General features: G+C 41.3%; 1 protein-coding gene across 1 annotated transcript in view; it reads left to right on the top strand.

The window, feature by feature from the left end:
* Positions 1–17,519, top strand: part of KDM4B (lysine (K)-specific demethylase 4B) — a 76,910-nt gene that overhangs the window by 2,555 nt on the left and 56,836 nt on the right. Inside the window, exons 3-4 of the mRNA XM_009710167.1 lie at positions 772–886; positions 2,965–3,158. Coding sequence (XP_009708469.1) covers positions 772–886; positions 2,965–3,158 — 309 coding nt within the window. The remainder of the gene's footprint in view (positions 1–771; positions 887–2,964; positions 3,159–17,519) is intronic.

The following is a 17,519-nucleotide window of genomic DNA, read 5'->3' as shown; positions in this document are numbered from 1 at the left end:
AAAACCTTTCTTTCTACAAACAAGCTGGAAAGAAAATGCAGCCTTGTTAAATGGGAAGCATTGGAGGAAACTGCTTTTTCCATCCAGAATCTCAAGCAAGTTTTCATAGACAAATTCTTCAAAGTCAGTATTTGGCTAAGAATCTGCCTGAAAAGAATGGCTTAAGACTCAAAGAAGAGCTCTCGGTGTATTAATGGTTGCTCTGGAAAGTGTGTTCCATTGCTGAGGTAGAAATACAAGTATCTTGGAGTGCCTGAGCTAATATGAATAACGTGAGCGTCTTCCGAAGTGACTGGGAACTTCGCAGAGCACTTCCGTTAGCTGGGACAATCTGACTGATACAAGCTGCAGTCGCATCCTTTTTCCAGACTCACTTTCCCAGAGCTCTGGAGTACCTTGGGTTTTAACTCTAGCAATACTGACATTATGCAGTCAACTTTGAAATATTGCTAATGCAGCATATACGTGAGTGCTTTACGTGCCTTCAGCTCCCTGTGTAATAACTTCGTCCCATGCATCCTTAGGGTGGGGATCTGATGCTTTACATTAAGTGCACATCCTGTTTGTCAGTGTGCACTAAGCGGTTTTGTAGAAAGGTTTAAAAGGCAGTAAATTGTATGAATCTGAGTAGAATGAAAAATGAAATGCACCTTCAGTAACCTCCTGAGTGTGCCTGCTTTGAAATGCATGCTTCTTTTCAGTTGTTTATCTGTCTGTGATGATTGTTCCTTAGGAGTTCTTACATCCTTATCTTTTCCATATTCTTACCAGGTATTGTACTCCACGCCATCAAGATTTTGAAGACTTGGAGCGCAAGTACTGGAAGAATCTCACATTTGTGTCACCAATTTATGGGGCTGATATCAGTGGCTCGCTGTATGATGCCGTAAGTCAAATGCTCCGCTTTTATTTATTTTAAATAGGGAGACACTGACTTCCTTATTGCTCTTTTCTTATTAAGGAACAGTAATTCAGAATTTATTTGATTTAGCAACCTTAAAAAAAAAAGGTAAATAATGTCTTTGTTTTTCTCCCATTACAAAAATGTGACTAAACTTCCCACCTTCGGATCCCACTATTTGGGATAATAAAGTCAATGGAAGCTGTGAAAAGCTTAGTTTTACTAGAAAAATGAGGAAAAAAGTGATTTAAACAAGTTCTTATGAAGTGTGTGGCCAAAAATTGTATATAGCTCGCAGAAAAGGTTGTTAAAACTGGACTGAGATCATAATGATGTGCCCAGATACATGTGATGGTATGCAGGTAAATTAAAAGTAAGCTACTGAGCCTGATCTCTACCATGCTAGGGTTTGGTTGGTTTTTTTTTTTTTTTTAAGAGAACAAAATAGAGATTTCTGCTGAAGCACCTTAGAGAGCGAGAAAAAAAGCAGCATTTCAAGCAATTGGGTGCTTCATCAAAAATACTTTTTTTGATTCTTAACAATGAAAATATTTGCATTTGGATTTTTTCTTTGTAGGCAGCTATATTAGGATACAATGCACCTGTGTGTTAAATTATTTTACAATTCAAATTGTTTAAGCTTTTCTTTGGTGAAATTTGCGTCCTATGCTTAAAGTAATACTATTTAGTTTCTTCTGCTGTAAATGAATAAAGGTTGCTTATCTTACTCTCTTCAGGGACATAATTTAAAGCAGTACCCTTCCTCTGTAGTTTTCTTTTAAGTGGAAAGTGGCCCTTTTTTGGAGTGTTGTCTGATTGCAGTATGAACTGAATGTTAATGTAAAAGTGTCTTTTTATTATCAATATGATTTAATATGGAATTAATTGGAAGAAACATAGATACCTGAGGTCTTCACAGCCATGGACATCAAAGTTATCCATAGTATTTGGTGCTTTGATGAGAGAATCACATTCTTGTCCGTGGTGTAATCAGGGAAGGTGACATAACCAGGCAGAAACGGAAACTTTAGGAGAAGTAGCTTCTGCAATCCACTGAATATACATTGTGTTTCCTTCAAGTTCCTATAAGCAGAGATTAAATAATTCAATTACCAGTCACACCTAAAGAACATTTCCTATTGCCCAATTACTGACACTGCTGCAAGCGTTGAGGTGTGAGAGTCATGAAAAACATTTTCCCTCTACATCATCTCACTTCTCATCTCGCTTTTCAGCCGCTTCCTTTCTTCAGCCCTTTCATCCCCTGCCCCTGTTGGTTTTTTCAGGTTCATTTAGAAAGTTTTTCAAGCTTAAGCAGCTTGAGTTTCACTGTCTTGCAGTTAACTTCAGCAAGTGGCATGAACCTGGGATTGCTCACATATCTTATCGGTTACTTGCATGCGTACTAAGTACACTGGGCAGGAGGAGTGTGAAGGAGACTGGTAGTTTCCTTTTGAAGATTGTATTACTCTTCAGGCAATCTCAAGGTTAAAGATTTGTACCAGTTTACGTGACTTCCTTATTCTATGTTGAAGTAGAGAAAACCAACTATCAGATTTAGAACAACTTCTTATTGCCCTCTCTGTTTGAGTATTGATAACAGCAAGGCTGTTTTCCCTATTCTTTATCTGAAGCACTGAGCTGATGTAGAGGCCGCTGCCACTTTGGGCCTGTTGAAGGCTAGTGTTGCTCGTCAGGTGATACATGTTCATCAGGTGAAGAACATCTGGATGGAATATGTCATTGAGAGAATTTATCTTGTGTTTATCCGTACAACAGTTACTTAATGGTAGGGTATCACACAGAACAAGTGCCTCTTCAGAGAACTCATTTAGTGAGAAGCTAGCAATCAATCCCTTTGCCACAAAGTAGTAATAATACATGCTTTTCGTGGTTACTGACGAACATTAAAAGTAAGCTGTCTGGAAGCAGGTGGAGTTAAATTAATGCCGATAACACTAGGATATCCACATTTTAAGGCATTGAAAGGAAGCTGTGGGCTACTGTTCTGCTATAGCAAGTCCTGATATGTTCCAGTACAAAACATTTCTTTTGAATTACAGGATGTGGAAGAATGGAATATTGGCAATCTGAACACCCTCTTGGACATGGTGGAACATGAGTGTGGCATTATCATAGAAGGTGTAAACACTCCCTACCTCTACTTTGGGATGTGGAAGACAACATTTGCTTGGCATACAGAGGACATGGATCTCTACAGTATCAACTACTTGCATTTTGGAGAGCCAAAATCCTGGTAAGTGATAGAGTACTAATAGATGGTGGTTACGTGCCTTTGCCCTCTGCGTAGAGACCACTGCAATATCCTTTTCTTCAGGTCTACCTAATTCCATCAGGCTTACCTAGTCTCTCACTTCCCATTTGTTTTCTCCTGTCCTAATCTACATCTGAAAGCAATTTTACTTTCTTTCATGCTGACTTGCTCAGAGGCCTAATTCCTGACTTTTCTAGAAAAGTAGCAGAATTACGGAGACTTATTGACATCATGATTAAAAACAGATTTCAACACTTGGGGATTTTTGAAAACTTATGCCCAGCAGAGCATTCCCTCTGATGTGGGAGAGCAAATGGTGATGGGAATTTGTGGATGCTTCAGGTGCGCTTTAATAGTGAAAGACTGTTGTTTTTGCATTGTGCGGTAGGCAGGAAACATCTGTTACTTTAAAATTTCCATTATTTAAATATGTAAATATACATATAACTCCAGGGACAAGGTAAGTGAAAGTGTTACTTTGTCATGGTCAGTTCTTAGAATATTGGTAAGCATTTTTCAACACTGTTGATGCATAGACTAGTTGGACATAACTTTCCACAAAAATAATCAGTAGATAAGGATGAAATTAAGAAACCAGGAAATCTGGAATAAGTTACCAAGAACTGGCATTCTTCTTTCTCAAGCCTCCTATTTAAAAATATTAGCCACACAGACTTAGCAACCCAGAAGAGCTTTGCTGAAGATCTTGATGTGACTAATAAATATTGACATTTGCGTGCAAATTAGATCTTAAATGTCACTGTAAAGCTGCCGTCATTGTGCCCTGGCAGGGGCAGACAAGTTCCTCCCATCTCTCTGCAATATGAGTCCCCAGTGACACCCAGTAGCTCCAGGCTGTTAGTGCCTCTGGGCATATAAAAGCTACCAAGAGCAAAGAGGCTGTAATGAATGGATATAGTGTTCTTTTACAGTCTTGAAAAGGAGCGGAAGGAGGGGCTGTATCTGTAACGTTCAGCTATAGTCTTGATGTGAATTTTAAAAATCTTTCCAACGTGTCAGAAAATCTGTTTCCCCAGCATACCTGATGCTTAGTCTCCCTCTTTCAGGCAGATGCACAAGGATTTTGCAAAATCTCTTACAATAACATCAGTTAAACAAGCTTGATCTCAAGAAACGTATCTGTGGATTATGAATGAAATGAGACAACATTCTCATTTTAGATACTGTCAGTTTTTTCCTGCATCTTCAGAAGCCGTTCATTCCGAACCGCTTTTATTCGGTCCCCATCCCCAGTAGGTGGTGCCACCAGTACAGCAGAAGCACACGCTCTCCTTTGCCCACAGCCCAGTGACCACCAGCAAAACCAGCATTGTCTGTAGTGTGTGTGGTGGTTTCAGCACGGCAGCACACGAGAGTTGGCTGCTCTGATGGCTGTGGGAGCAACTGAGCTGAGGTTTGTGTTCGGGTGATGCCATCGTGGCTGGCTCTGACCGCTCCTTTCATACCTGTGTGTTAATCAGTTCTGCCTCATCAATGATTTGCTTGCTTTTTGTTCTGAGCCCAGGATATAGGCTTATCACTTTCAAAAAGTAGGAGTAAGAACAGATTACCTTGAAAAGAGAAACTGGTTACAGCATGAAAATAATGGCTGTTCCACAAACTCTGTGAGCGTAAGTTAGAGAACAGATGCTAAATGGAGTATACGTGAAGTATTGTAGTCTGACCTAAACTGTTTTTCTTTTTGCATGCATCTTAGGAACTTCATGCTGTTGGGTTTTTTTGTTGTTTGGTTTGGTTTGGTTTTTTAGTGTTTTGGTTTTGGTTTTTTTTTTAATGGTTGGATTTGGTGGGGTGGGTGGGGTTTTGGGGTTGGGTTTTGGTTGGGTTTTTTTGAGTATTGTAACTACAGTATGTAGATGTCCACGTACTGTTTATATCATAAGGATGATAAACTCATTGCAGGAAGCTTTGCCTCATCTTTGCTAAACAGTGTTTTTTCCTTACATCCTTATGTTTGCTGTTGTTTCTGTGGGAAATACAGGTTGCATAGTAGAGAAACAAACAAAACAAACCTCCAAACAGTAAAACCCAAAACACCTTTGCGTAGCATGTTTGTGTGAAGAGGTTAAGAATTGGAAAGAAGTGGAAACTGTAGATAGAAAACTGTATCTGGCAAGTACTGAATCTTAGAAGTTCTTGGTAGCATTTATTTCTGTCTAGTCTTCTATGGATTTGGGGGAGATGCTGGGGAACACCTATCGTTCTCCTAAGAGGGGTTTCAGTTGTTGAAGAGTTCAGTCACTACTGCTTATACTTGGAATAGAGAAGAGAAATCATAAAATCTTCTTGTAAAGGAGCTCAGGTGTTGCTGGTTAAAGATCAAAGCAGAAACCTGCTCTGCAGCTGGCTGGATTTTCGTTGGTTGTTTCTTTATTTTTTCCTTTAAAAAAAGATACTTTTACCCCACTTAAAAAGGAGAGGATTTTCATCCACCGGCCATTCCATGTTTGTATAGTTCTTTTATAGTAACTAGTTCTATAAACCTTACCCAGCTGGAGGAAAATGAGGATTTTGAGGGCAGGCCATGTTTTGGGCAAAACATTTTCCCATTCAGTGGAGTTTTCTTGTATAGATGACAGTGTGTAACACAAAACTAGATGTGTTGTGACAGGATGCCACTGCTGGTTTGGCAGACCTCCCTGCTGTTCCCTTAAGCATAAGGCAAGAGTATGCCACTTGCCCAAGTTATTTCTTCCTTGTTCTTCGCTCTGACAGCGTCTGTTAATAAGTTCTTCTGTGAACAAGCATTGGCTTCTGAGGAGTCGATCTGAATACCCCTTTGAGCAGACCTCGAACTTTCCGAGTACGTCACCCATCCTCTGGTTGTGAGTGTGCTCATCCCAGAGCTCAGCTGGGGGAGCTCTTGGACTGCAGTGATGAAATTCCAGTGGCGCAGCCTGGATTTACTCAAAGGTGGCTGAAACGTTAGTTCTGTTTTCCTGGCACCGCCTCTGTGGAAATTTCCCAGCTTCCTTCATCCTTTTTATAGACTCTCTGACTCTGACAGTGATCATCTTAGGAGCACCTCGGGGAGTAGCAGGAGTGTGGAGAGTTACGAAGTCTACCGGTTTGGGGTTGAGCTCTAAAATAAAAGGCAGAGTTATTGTTTGGCTGTCAGAGATATTTATACAGCGAAACCAAGGACTCTGTATATTGGTAGTATTCTGCTTCAAAATTGTCTGTTAAAAACCGTAACTCTTTCTTCGTGTCTCTCGTAAATTATCTTAGGCTACTTTAATCCAGGCTGTGCAAGCAAAGCCCTGCTTTGCCGGGTAGCGTGTAGGAGTGGTGAGGAGCCACCAGCTCTGTTTCCTTAGGAAGGCAAGGCGAGAAAGGAATCGAGCCAATTGAGGTTGCCCCCCAGGCCTTGTTCAAGTGCGTTCTACAAGAAATCTCTGTTTATTTGCTGTGGAAGAGGTGAAGTACCTCCTCAGGGAGGTCTGGATGATGTGTTTGGACCATGAGAAGCCACCTCAGTGGACAAAGATAAGCTGGAAAAGGAATCTGTCTCATGGGTTAGGGAGGATAGTTACTGAGGTATTTTTTTCGTATGTGTCTTTCATTTCCGTCTTTGGAATTTTGGGTTATACCTCTTACAAAACAGGTGCTTTGGGGACTGTTGGGATTACAGTTAAAATAAATGTGTATGGCTCAGCAACTGAAGGGGGCTTCTTTGTACAGCTAATGAGCATCTGCTTGGTCATTCAGTTCCTTGATTAATGTGTGTCTCTGTCACTGCAGAGAAGTCCTGCTGCCAACACTTTCTTGTGCTGTTTCTTCCCATAAGCAGAGTAGAACAGGCTGCAGCACTGTGAGTTGTGTCACTGGGGATGATGTGGGTTAAAAAATTGTTCAGCACTAAGTGAGGAACTTGAGCAGTAAAGGGTCGTCCAGTGACGAGCGAAAGGAAAGGGGTTAATGGAAGACAGCTTTTTTCCAGTCTCATTAAATGACTTACCTATGCCTGTAGAGTGCAATGCATTTGTTTCTTAAATTCTGTCTTGTTGTACCAAGAAGAATGAGCACTGTTACGTGTCTTTAGCCGTAATGATTGCTGCTGCAAAGATTTCCATACTTCTCCTTTCGGGCTATACTTGCCTGGTATCGAAGATGATCATCTTTTCTGATGTGCCGTTTCTCAGGCGTATGCATCTGGTCCTCATTGTAGTCGCGCTGTTGTTGTTTTTAACTGGAAAATCAGTCTGACAGGCTGAAGAGGTAGAATGGAAGGTGTGGGCATTTTCTGTCGAATGCACCAGGAACTGGGGGCTGTTGTGTAACTTCATGTTAAGCTTCTCGGGCCGGGAGCTGCCAGATTGAGTCTCTTCCTTGCTTGTTTCTCAAATTACAATAAAGTGTCCCCCTGTCATTGGTTTAATTACAGCCTTCTCATAGTCCGTCTTCAGTTTTTTCAAAAGTTTGAATGTGTTTCATTCTGCAGCCCTATGTTAAACCTCTTGTGGTAGGAGTTTTTACTGTATCAATTACACATATTATGTATAGTTACCTTACAGGTTCATATACTAGGATCTAAAATAGAGCATATTGTCAAACGATGCTAACAGGAGACTGATTTTTTTTTTTTTTTATAATGACAGAAGCAACAAAACCGAATGCCAAGCCTAATACTTCATGGTTATTACGGCATTCTTTTGAGGAACGTATGCATCTCAGCCCTTTCAATTTCAAAAGCATATTTTTAAACACTGAGATACTCCACCAGCACTTCATTTCATCTCTATAAAAATGTGCAATGCCTACCTTGAGGGCTTCCTGTGGTAGGGAAGTGCCGAAGGAAGCTTTACATCTCAGTAATGTGAATTTGATGGATACACTTTGGAGGTGTAATGTCTGTATCTTGTTTTGTCAACACTGTAACACCTGACTGGATAATAAGGTTATTTTTCTCAGATATTTTGTGACTGATCTTGCTGTATAGCAACAATATTTAATATACCTTGTGCATGTTCTAATGGGATGTTATACTGTATTCTTTCTCTCAGAAAGTGCAGGTGGTAAACCAGAGTGACACCGAGGATGGTAATTGATGTTATAAAATGTCCCTATTTCCTTATCATGATGGATGTTTAATCTCCTTTAATTAAAATAGAGAGCCAGCTTTAGCTTTTAAGTTATATGGTCTCCTCTCCAAAAGATTCCCTTGCTGAAAGTGGATCATGCCTAATCTATTTGGCTTTGATATCACAAAGTACACTTTATGCCAGAACAGCAGTTTATGTGGCATTAAGGACAAATTACCAAAGGAATTTTAAAATAGTATGATTAGTTGAAAGCAGTGATTGTTGAAAGCAGTGATTAATTACATTTTAAAAAACACTTCTGGAGTTCTGCCTTGTAAGAGTCTTAAGACTACTTACTTGAAAGTACATAGAGTTACCTGAAAACTTTGTTGATTAAAGTATTTTGGAATTTCTGCTTGCTTTCCTCCAGGTGTCCAGCGAGGTTCCCGGTGTAGGGTAGGTCTGTCTGTAGGAATCAAGGAGAACAAGTCCATGGGAGGACTTGCTTGTAACATCTCCACTTTAATATACTTGTAGTTTCTGTTACTGATACCGCCATCAATAGGGAAACCTCACATTTTCGAACAGCGTTATGATGAGGAGAGTTAAAGCAAGACATGATTGTTCCCCTGGGAGAGGATTGTAAAAGCAGCCCGCTTTATTCTTGGCTAAAAGCATATACTAAAGCAGCTGCAGATATGCAAGTGCTCGGGATCTCACTGATGATTTTATTTTTCATTGTTGTCTTAGGGAGCATTGCAGCTGTCTTTGTCGGAACTCTTGTCCTGTCCTCCCTGCAGGACAGAAAACGTTAATCCCTGGAAAACTGTCTTGGAGTAAGAACATGACCTAATACAGTCATGGAGCTTAACTCTTCCAGCGTCTCCCTTTCTTCATTTTCAGCGCAGGATGCTGGGTCCTTATCCCCCTTTCCCCCGTGTGGTATTCTGCACCATCCCTCTGCTTTAACACACTCTCACATATGTTGCAGTTTGTCGCAAGCTTGATGTAATCTCGTTTAAAGCAGCTGGGTTTAATGTTTGATACTGAATTGTATGGCAGCAGGGGGGAAGGGCACTTGTCCCTTGCATCATTTATTGCTTTCTATTACGTTCCCTTAGGGGGCCATTGCACAAGGTGGTTGAATTGCTGAGTTGATCAGATGTGATTATAAGTCTTGATTATTGGGATCTCAGTAACCCTTGCACCCTGGAGATCGTGTGAGTTTCTTAAAGCTAGATTAGCTGGGATCACATATGTGTTTTGCCCTTGAGGGAGCTGAGGTCTTTGGTTTTGTTACACTATGACTTTTCGTTTTGCTCCATGCAGAGAATTATTTTTTTCCCCCTGAGTTTTACTTTTCCTAGGTCTTGGTGTTAGGGAATTCAGAAGAAGATTCTACAGCCTTTCCTCCGTCGATCCCCAAGGTCTGCATCAGCCTTCCATGCGAAGTGTGTGAGGTTGCCTTGCTCTTAAGTGTGTGCGCCCATTTGCTGTTCGTGTGTTCTGCTCCCGACAGTAGAGATTTATAGGCTTGTTGGGGTGGAGTGGGGGAGAAAGGAGGGGCAGGGGAAGGCTATTTGGCCCTGATGGGCTCCTTGCAGCTCACAAATTTCCTTCCTGCCTCTGCTATCCCATGTAATCTGTTTTACAGCTCTGCAGTTTTGGATGGAGAAAGAGTAGAATTTATGGTGATGGTTGATTTATAGATTAACTGCAACACCATTTGCTCTCAGGCAGATCTGGCAAAGCAAGCCCCTTTTCTGTTGATAAAAGGGATAGAGGAAGGAACAGTGATATTCATTAAAAGAAATAAAAGGAAAGCGAGATAAAGTAGGGTCAGGCAGAACAGCTTTTCACTCTCCTACCTCTTCCAAAACTGTTAGGTGAAAGCTGCTTTTGAACAGACTTTCTGCATTGAGAGCCTGTGTGCATGTTGATTTGCTCCGATTCATGAAAGGAGTGATATATTGAGATGCAGAGTTGCATCCCCCTGTAATTCACTGATAAATGAGAGCAGCGCAGCACCGAGTTATTAATACAGCCTTTCAGGCTTCATATACCGCAGTCATTAGTTAATCAATACAAACCCCACTGTCCTACTAATATTCAAAGAAGCCTTCCTCCAGGCTCCCCTCAGGTCTGAGGGGTGCTGGTTGCCCTGGAGGTGGTGCTGTGGGTGAAGGATGATGTCAGTCTCATTAGAGAGGGAACAGTGCTAGCTGATCGTCTGCTTTAAAAATCCAGGGGATCGGCATATTGTACAGAGACTGAATGAGCTCTGACTTGTGTTATGGGGATTATCTTCCCAATCAGGTGCCTGCGATTGGAATAGCGGAGATTTTTCTTTTTAATACCCTTAGATTTTTGTTGTGTTTTATTATGCTGTTGTAGACAAGATTGGTAAAAGATAACTTTTCCAATGCAGAGGGGGCATGGCGTTCTGGGGAGGTAGGACTCGCGTGTTGCCTTTCTTCATTCACCCGCATCTAACTTTGAGAGAAAATGCTGTGAAGATCAAGCCAGAGTCTTGGACTGATGGGATCAACTACAGAGCTTGTCCGAGGAGGGACTGTTGCTCTGTAAGAGAACAAATGAAATTACCTCAGCCAGCCAGCTGTCTGCTCGTACCCATTCGTTCCCCATCCTCCTTTCACGCAGATCTGTGCTCTGTATGTGCTTCCCCCCACAGAGTCCTCTTCTCTTTCTGTTTCTTATTCTTGCCTAAATCCGCTGCAGAAGGCATGGTATTAGTATGTACTCTGCTGCCATTTTAGTTTTCAGTCTGTGCATTGTGTGTCCCTCTTTACTGGGCCTGTGTAGTTAGTCTGTTGAGATTATAAACTTAGAGGTTGGGGTTCATTTGTGGGTTGTTGTACCTAACCTAGCAAAGTGGAGATCCTTCTGATTTCTGGTTGGTCTTCGTACATTCCGATAACTTGGACGGTGGCAATGCCGATGTGTGATCGCATCCTTGTTTTTACAGCAGTGTCTTCAAGTGGGCTCCTACTCCACTGACACAGTGTTTAATGCATGTACTGCTGTTTCCACCAGCACTAATAATTCATCACAGCTCAGTAGTCCCAGTCTGGATTGAGAGAAGCGTGTCTTTGATCCAAGAAGGCTCTTGCTGCAACTCATTCTTGCATTTTTGAAAGTGTCTGCTCAAAGCTCAGGCCTGATTTGAAATGAAGATCTATGGAAGTCTGACAGGATCACAGATTGGTTTTAATAACCGAGGCTTTTGAACAGTGCACTCTGCCACTGAGACAAGATGGGAGGGAGATGTGCTTCCATGCTTCATAGAACTCTCTCAGCCTGATCTGACTTGGGCCCTGTGGGAGAATGAGCTTGCAAGTTCTGGCTTGGCATGGCGCTGAAAGCAGGGGTTGGAAAGACCAGAAGGAACCAACAGTGGTACTGCAGAGCTTTGTCTTTATTCACATTTTGTTAACACGTTGGCAGAAATCAGCGGGGATTTTTTTCTTTACTCAGCAGAGAAAAATTGACATTGGGCGATGCCAAGTGCAGTTCAAGTGTAGTTAAAAATAACGGAAGCCTATAGTAATGACAGTACTTAAATGGCACTCTCCCTCCTCTGAGTGCTGTGCAATTGTTAACTAGTTAATGTTCTAAGTAATAGATGTGCTGGGTTTCTATCCACTTCGTTTCTGACTGGCCAATCAACGTGACGAAGGGGATCAAGTAGAAGAAACAAAGGGAACTTTACAAACTGTGTCACTGATCTTTATCAAATCTTAGCTGTTACACTTCTAGCTTTGATGCTGACAAGAACATAGGCGCTAGCTTCAAAGTAGTAGCTGTAGTTTGAAACCATGCAGCTTGATGGATGAGGAGCATTAAACCTTTGGAATGGGTTTTTTTTCCTCAAAAAAGAAAAAGAATGTGTGTGTAGAGGTGTTGCACCTCTAGCACAAGGGGTTTCCTAATCCAAAAATATCTTTGATTACTCGTGAGCAGATTTCTTTTGTTCTGCTGTAGGCGATTATCCGTATTTTTTTCCAAAAGCAGTGAGCAGGAGTGTACGTGTGCCTGTGCCCAGTGAAGGAGGCAGCTCTCCCAGGCCAGTTGGTACAAGATGGGAATATCTGTGATCTCCCCTGGTTACCTTTTTTCTCCTTGTTTTTTGAGTTGCAATGAGGTGTGTTGTTTTTTTTTTTTTTAATAAGGTCTTTGAAGCATAATCTTTGATTTTTCTTTATATTTGTACAGTATCCACTACAAAAAGCAACCAGTAATTAACAATCTGATTGCCAGTTTTGGGAAATAAATCTGATGTGAACAAGTTCTTCAAAACAAATAACGGAGAACGGCAGGGGGATGAATATTGTAGTCATTCATCTCTGTTGAATTGTATACCAATTATCATCTTGGCCGAACTGAATGAATAAATGGTTTCATAATGTTTTTCCCCAAACACCTTTTCTTAGTCAAATACCTCCTTCGTATTGCTCATTCACTGCATGCACAAGCAGACTATGGGTTTATTTTGTACATGTGGAAGAGTCACTCCAATGTGATTTGTAATTTTGTGCTTTTTGCCTGGCATTTGTTGCTATGAAGCTAACTGGACTGGTACGTTGATATTCTTTCCAAGAGCAGATGGCTGTTCATATTAAACTCTCTGTTTTAAAATAGTATTTAAAAATTGCATTTGAGTTCTGGAAAAATCTCCTTTTTGTATTCATTGAGTTCTGGGTTAGTGAAACACCGTGCAAGTAGCCAGTTGCTCAGTTGTTTTGGGGAAATCGTGTAGTTACGAGTTCAGATGTACCTCTTGAAAATTCATATTAGTCTCAAATCAGAATTTTAAAAAGCTACTGTCTAATGTCACTTCTTGAAAATAATGCCTCTTTAATTCTGTTTCTGGCTCATGTCAACTTTAAGGGTTAAAGTGTCCTTTAGCAGTGTGCGATTGGCACAAGTTAGGTTTGACTCTAATCTTCCAACAGTCAATTGATAAGGGTTTGATCCCAACTGCAGAGTCACCTGAGATATTCTGCTCATCATTACTGGAAAACAAATGGAGAGTTTGCAATTGCACAAACTTCAGTTTTTTAAAGGAAGGAGGAAGTTTCTCATCTTGCTTACTGTTCTGGTAGCAGCAAAATTGCTTGCCATTTCTTCGTATTGTGCTTGGCAAGGGGGTTTGTAATTAGGCAGCTACGTGCCAGGAAAAGAGATCTTGTCGAGTGTAAGTGCTGAGAATGCGTACTGCTACCCAGGCCCTCTCTGAGCGGGTTTTGTCCTAATTTTCTTCCTGTGCTGGTTCCCAAAGGATTGTATTTGAGCAGCCGTCTGCAGAGCTCATTTTTTTTTCTGAAGCTTTAGAAGATGGTTGATTTGGTGTGTTTTGTGGTTGTAATCTTGTTCTGTCATTACCTATTTACTCCTTATTATGGCTTTTTGAGCAGATACTCCCCAGCCTCTGTGTTTATCTTTCTCCCTGTGTGTATTTCAATAAAAATGTCATTATTTGAAATCGTTGACACTGCTGGTTAAAGGTACTGAATTCCATCATCTATTGTTCTGTAAAATGATCCATTAAAGATAAAACTGCAGACACTCGATAAAGGTTCTTTCCTGGGAACAAGGAGCTCTCTGATCCATGTGCGATCTTATCTCCAGAGCACGTGTTTATATTCTTGATGTAAAGGAGCCACCACCGAAGGGGATGGACGAGGGAGGCCAGAGACTTCCCTTTCCGACGGTGATCTTGAGGAGAGAAACTCGGTACTTGCAGCGGATTCACCGTGGGGTAACCTCAGGTATTGGTGAGGAGAAGAAGAAAGGGAGTTGATTTCTGTCTTTTAACAAGCTGGGAGGGAGGGCTGATGGGAGGTTAAACATGGAGGAAAGTAAAGGTGAGGAGAAGAGAGGTGACCATGAAAGGGAGGGAGATGACAGCGTTATCAGTGAAGGAGGAATTCATTCTTCTTGTTCAAATCCCCCCCCCTTTTTCTCTTTTTTTTCTTCATACAGGCTGCAAAACAGTTTACCAGTAGTGTGGAAAAAAAGAACTTTGCTCTGGGCTTTACTTTGATAATGCTAGGAGATGTAGTATTATAAGTGTTTTATGTTTTAGAAAAATTAGGCCTTAGGAAGCAGGATATGAACTTTGCAAATGAGGGACTACCCTGTATGTAGTGCTGGTTCTTAAAGGCTTCTGTTGGGCCATAAATATTCTTGATAGACTAAGGGGTTTTCTTTGGAGGCATTGTTGCTGTCGTGGGGGCTAAAGATGTTGAAAGTCAGGGTTCAGATTACTCATTTATGGACACACTTTGTCTTATGGAGATTGAAATAATAGCTTTTTATTCTGCCTGTCATGACTGAGAGTAGGTTGGCATTTGAATCTTCAAAGGGTCAGTATTCTTGGCACAACTAAATCTGCTTTGAAGACAGATAACTAACCCCCAGCTTGACACATGGTCTTAGCCATTTTAAACGCGCTGTTCTCTTTTTGTTTCTGTTCCTTATTTCAGTAATTACAGTTATGTTAAACTGTGTGGGACCTGTTTGACCAGACCTTGGGCAGACACTGTGAAATTAACTTTCTTACCTTCTCCCATGAATCGGACCGAAGTGACATTTCCGAAACCTTGTGGTTGAACCTCCTGCCCATGGTGCCCGGTCTGTAGTAGAGAGGGGGTACGTGAGATTTAGTAGTCTAATCACTGCTTAATTGCTCTGTGTTGGTGCAAGGAGTGGCTGACGTGTAATGAGGTGGGGAGGCAAGGTGTAAGTATCAAAAAACTCTGTGTGCGTGTGACGACTGCAGCAAGAAAAGGTCTTGGAAGCTTTGGGGGGAGGTTGAACTAAGGGACAGGATGGTCTGGTCCTCTGCCAAAGCTAATGAGAGCTTCAGGTGAGAGCAATTCCTCTTAAACAGAGAGAACCCAGCGGAGAGGGTGTGAGCAGGCTGAGGATTGCCTTTGTTATGGATAAAGTTTTTAGTAGCATCAGTGGCCAAGAAGATGACAAAATTGAATTGCACCCCCTTTGAAGAAGCAGCGCTGAGGGCAGAATCTGAGCTAGACTGGAAAGTCCCTGAAAAGCACCTGGTGCTGGAAGCAGTGGCTGCCGTAGTGAATTCCCTGTTATGTCATCCCTTAATGGCTCCTGAACTGGTCCTTGTATCCCAGCATGGGCTGTCTGCTCCTTTTCACTGACACACTCGTTTAATTCTTAACTCACAAGACATTTGCTTATTTATTTTCCTTGTTCCTGATAATAATTCTAAGCCATTAGAGGGGAAAATTGTATTCAGAAATGCTGTTTCACACTTTATTTGTTTGATGATTTAGAGCGATAGAAAATAGCACATTTGCTGGCTTTTATAGTCTGATAATTATCCGCATCCATCAAGCCATTCCAGGGGAATAAACAAAACACCAAGAAAATTACACTATTAATGACATCCTTTATGGCAAATAGGAAGGATCTTTCTTTTGTATTAAGGATAAAAAGGGGACTGTCCGGTTAAACTTCTGTTAACAAAAGCAAACTTTTTTTTGGGAAATGATTGTCTAACACATTTGTAGCTTTGGGACAAATACCTTCTGGATCCGTGACCCTGGTGTCTGGTAGTTACAGTCAGAACCAGGTTTGCAGGATACTCAAGAAGTCAGAAAATGACACTGAAGTAGAGATCCGAAATGCTGGAATTAGGCTTTGTGAAACAAGTTTGGAAGCTGAAAGTCTTTCACATAGAACAGTAAATTCCATGTTTGTAGAAGTGATACGTAATCCATTTCAGGGACCTTCTCTTGTTTTGGTAGAAAGAGTAGAAAAAGGTAATTTAAAAGGATCAGTATATTACTTTCAGATTGTTGACTTCGGGGTAAGATGACATTTGAGTCTTACAACTATAACTTTTTTTTATCTTGAGATTTCCGCCCCCCCCATTCTGTAAATCTTGCGTTCCCTGGCAAAGCAGCACGGCATTATTCATGCTGTACTCCGACAAATTGCTGAGTAGCAGGTTTTCGGGTTAAGCATGGCTCTTTGTCTTGGTCAGCCACTGCAAGGCTGACCATTGGAAGTAAATACTTAAGGCATCCGTCTCTTGGTTTCTTTGCAAGGCCGGTTTCTTGGAAGTTTGATGTATCGTAAAACAGTTGCTGGTTTAGCGCTATTTAAGTAGACTTTGCTTTTATTGGGGAACCAGGTTGAATCAGAAGGGGCAGATTCCGCACTTGAAGCGGTGGTTCAAGGTCAGCGTTTTTAGCACTGTTGTGTGTTCTCTTGGCTGTTGCAGAATTTTTCTCCAAAGCAGAAGTAGTCTATAAAAAGATGGTTCTTCAGAAGGGCTGTCAAAATATTTATGCTGCCACCATCACTTCTCTTTAGGTTGTTTGGGGCAATGGAAAATCCTTGCTCTGTTTTTGCTGTGGTTAAAAGGAAGCGTCTGCTCGAGGCTGGGTTGAAGTTAGTCCTGCTCTGCGCCTGGTTCAGTCTTGCCCGGGCAGAGGGATGTCGCAGAACCGCTTCTGTCAGCAGTCTCCCCGAAGCCCCGTTCGTGGCCAGTTGATATCAAAGTGGTATTTGGTCTTGAGGGTTTTTTCCCTTCTCTTTCCTTGTCTTTATGGAATGCATTTGTGCTATGATCTGAATGGGACAGAGAAGGGAAGTAGTTTTACATGTGTGTTGGTATTTTTTTACTTAAGATTTTGATGCAATGGGGTGTTTTTGGTATTTTCCTAGAGAAAACCTACTACATTCAGTATTTGGACTTGGGGTACTGAAGGAAAATAACCATACTATTTGGTGGAAAAAACCCCTTAAAGTATTGAAAGTCATGCATATAGAAAAAGAAATTATTGGATATGCTTTAGCATGCGTAATCTTGTCAGTTGTCTCTGGAATTAAAGATGTTTTCCTGTTGATCTGAGCCCCAGCCTGTGGGTGCAAGAGGGGTGGCAGCAAATTGTACCGAATGACAGCATTTTGTCACTTCCCTCTGTCAAGGATTTTTGTCCCCAACAAGTGCCTGGCTGTTTTTCATAGTGAAAGCAGGAGGATGGTACCATAAGGTCGTACACAAAAGCCAGCCATCCTTCGTGGATATTTATATGCTCAATAACAGTACTCCTTTGATTGCAGCAATTTTTAATCTTTCCATGTTGCCTCCATTGTTATTCTACCTTGTAATCAATCATTTTCTGTCTAGATTGAGCTAGCTAGCTCAATCTGTGCAATACTTGCAGAAGCCTTCTGTGTCTCTTACTGGTTTTAAATAGCAGCCCAAATTCTTTCTTTATTGCCTATCTTTATGTAA

Source organism: Cariama cristata, unplaced genomic scaffold, assembly GCF_000690535.1.
Source record: "Cariama cristata isolate BGI_N322 unplaced genomic scaffold, ASM69053v1 scaffold3271, whole genome shotgun sequence".
NCBI lineage: Eukaryota > Metazoa > Chordata > Aves > Cariamiformes > Cariamidae > Cariama > Cariama cristata.
The sequence above is the reverse complement of the archived record's forward strand: the minus strand, read 5'-3'. Positions and strand labels throughout refer to the sequence as shown.